Here is a 2272-nt window from a genome sequence, read left to right as displayed (position 1 = left end):
AGATAACGGGGGAAAAAAACACAGATTTTAAGACAGGATTTTTTTTGCTTAAATAGAAATTTTCTAAATTTTGGGACAATATCTTCTGATAAAGAGTATGTTTAAGTCTGGGAGTGCTTTGATGGTGCAGTGGCCTTAGTCCTTGGTGTGGGCGACCTGGGTTCGAAACCCACCTTTGCCACATGTCTCTCCCCCTCTCTCATTCCCCCTTTCTACTGTCCAAAAAACAGCCACTAGTGCTGTAAAAAACTGAACAATAAATACATGTTTAAGTCAGATTGATTTTACATTTAAATCCGATTTCCCTACCACTTTAAGTAATTTCAGAAAAATGCAAACAACTAATTTCTGTTCAAAATTATGTTGTTTGTATTAATTGTAAAGTAAACAGCACTTGCAGCAAGAAGGTTCCGGGTTTGATTCCTGGCCTGGGGTCTGTCAAAGACTAAGCAGGTAAAGATGAATGGATGGAAGCATATAGCCTGGCCAACCAGACTGACTATGCAATATGTCAGTCAGTCTGGCTATTTCATTTTACTTTTTATAACTGATTAAAATAATAGTGTAATTTATATTGATATTGAATTTTTAAACCAGCCCTACTGTATCCTGACATAAAAAAAAAAAAAAAAAACGCAGATTGTTAAAAGAACATAAATTCAGTTTCAGCAAAAAAAAAAAAAAAAAAGACCAAATTTAATAAAGACATCTTAAGGGTAGGGTGGCCAGATGTCCGGCTTTAGGGCGGACAGTCCGGATTTTCATTGCACTGTACCCCCAGATTCAACATACTCCGTCAGCGCTCCGCTCCGCTCACGTACGTCGTGCGGAGTACTTGTCTGTCATGTAAATCAATGAGAGCTGTTCCACATCCTCCGCTACTCCTCCGCCCACGTATGTCTTCTCCGTCCCTCACCGTCAACATACGGAACTGAGCTCTTTTTTGCTCCGCTCGGGTCAGTCCAGATCAAGACCCGCAATTGCAATCGCACCAAACAGGAAAAGGATGTAGAGAAGACCCGGTTTGTCAAATTAAATTATGGTAAAAACAGATCGATAGAAATTAGAGCATAATTCGTATATATTTGGAGGTTTGATACCTATATTGTGTGTTTGCCACAGTAGAATAGGAGCATAGAAAGACACAATGGCGTTCTATGCTCCTTGCTTTGCAATGGAAACACCAAATAGATTCTAGTCTAATTTTGAACATAAACAAAAGTAAACTGTCATAACTGTCATATTTATTTGTTTATGTTCAAACTGATTCTATGATGTCATTCTAATTCTAAGACCTCCCCCAGACATTCTGACTCCTCCCATTCCACACATTATTCCAACCACAGTTCCCTGGACCCACAGAGCACACAACACGTACAGTGAGTTTCTAGCAAACATTGTTTGATCGTTTTCAGTGAATTATTTTCCTCCAATCGTATTTGAGTAAAAATGTCAAACCAGACAAGAAGATTCCACCCGAGGGGGCAGTATGTCCAGGAAAGTGGACGGAGAAACCAGTACAACCAGGGTGCCTGGGTTCAAGGCAGAAATCCTCCGCCTGGTCATTACTTGGACCCGGAGACGAACCGACTCTTACATCTTTTGGATGTGGAAAGAAAAGCGGTGAAAGAAGAGCAGCGTAAGGTGAATTATTTGTCAAAAGAACTACAAGATACAAAGAACCAGCTGCAGAATCAGAAGAATCAAACCGCAGCATGGGAGCTGAAAGTAGAGCATGGACGATCGCTTATAAGCACTTTGAGAGACCAGAACCAAACTCTGCAGAACGAACTGGAGCAGCTTAAGACCTCCAGTCAGGAAACCATCTCTAAGAACGAGACGGAGATTCTTATGTTGAGGCAGCAAGCGGAGAAATTAGAGCAGGAGTTAACTAGAGAAGGAGAAAACAACTCAAAGAAAGCAGAGAATGAGTTCCAGGCCAAGGAAGCGAAGGTCCATGAATCCCTGGAGCTAAAAACTGAAAACATGGTGGCCAATTTGCAGAGAGAGCTGGAAACCGTAAAGGCTTCACACAGGGAAATGACTGAGAAGTATGAAAAAGATACAGCTACTCTGAAACAACGGACAGAAACGCTGAAGCAGGAACTGATGGAGGAGATGGAACGTCATTCAAAGACGTCGATGGCCAACATCCAGATGTTTAACAACCTGACGGCCAAGAACAAAGCTCTCCGCCAAGAAATGGCGAGCCTTGAACAAAGCGCCAAGGAGACGGAGACACGTCTGCAGAGACAGCTGAAAGAATTCACGC

General features: G+C 41.9%; 1 protein-coding gene across 1 annotated transcript in view; it reads right to left on the bottom strand.

Moving 5' to 3' along the window:
- The window catches only part of LOC107089390 (Williams-Beuren syndrome chromosomal region 16 protein-like), a 21714-nt gene extending 21511 nt beyond the window's left edge, over positions 1 to 203 (bottom strand). The window contains exon 1 of the mRNA XM_015382146.1: positions 174 to 203. Coding sequence (XP_015237632.1) covers positions 174 to 203 — 30 coding nt within the window. The remainder of the gene's footprint in view (positions 1 to 173) is intronic.
- Between the last annotated feature and the right edge of the window lie 2069 nt (positions 204 to 2272).

Source organism: Cyprinodon variegatus, unplaced genomic scaffold, assembly GCF_000732505.1.
Source record: "Cyprinodon variegatus isolate N-32 unplaced genomic scaffold, C_variegatus-1.0 Scaffold250, whole genome shotgun sequence".
Taxonomy (NCBI): Eukaryota; Metazoa; Chordata; class Actinopteri; order Cyprinodontiformes; family Cyprinodontidae; genus Cyprinodon; species Cyprinodon variegatus.
This window is presented reverse-complemented; position numbering and strand designations above follow the sequence as displayed.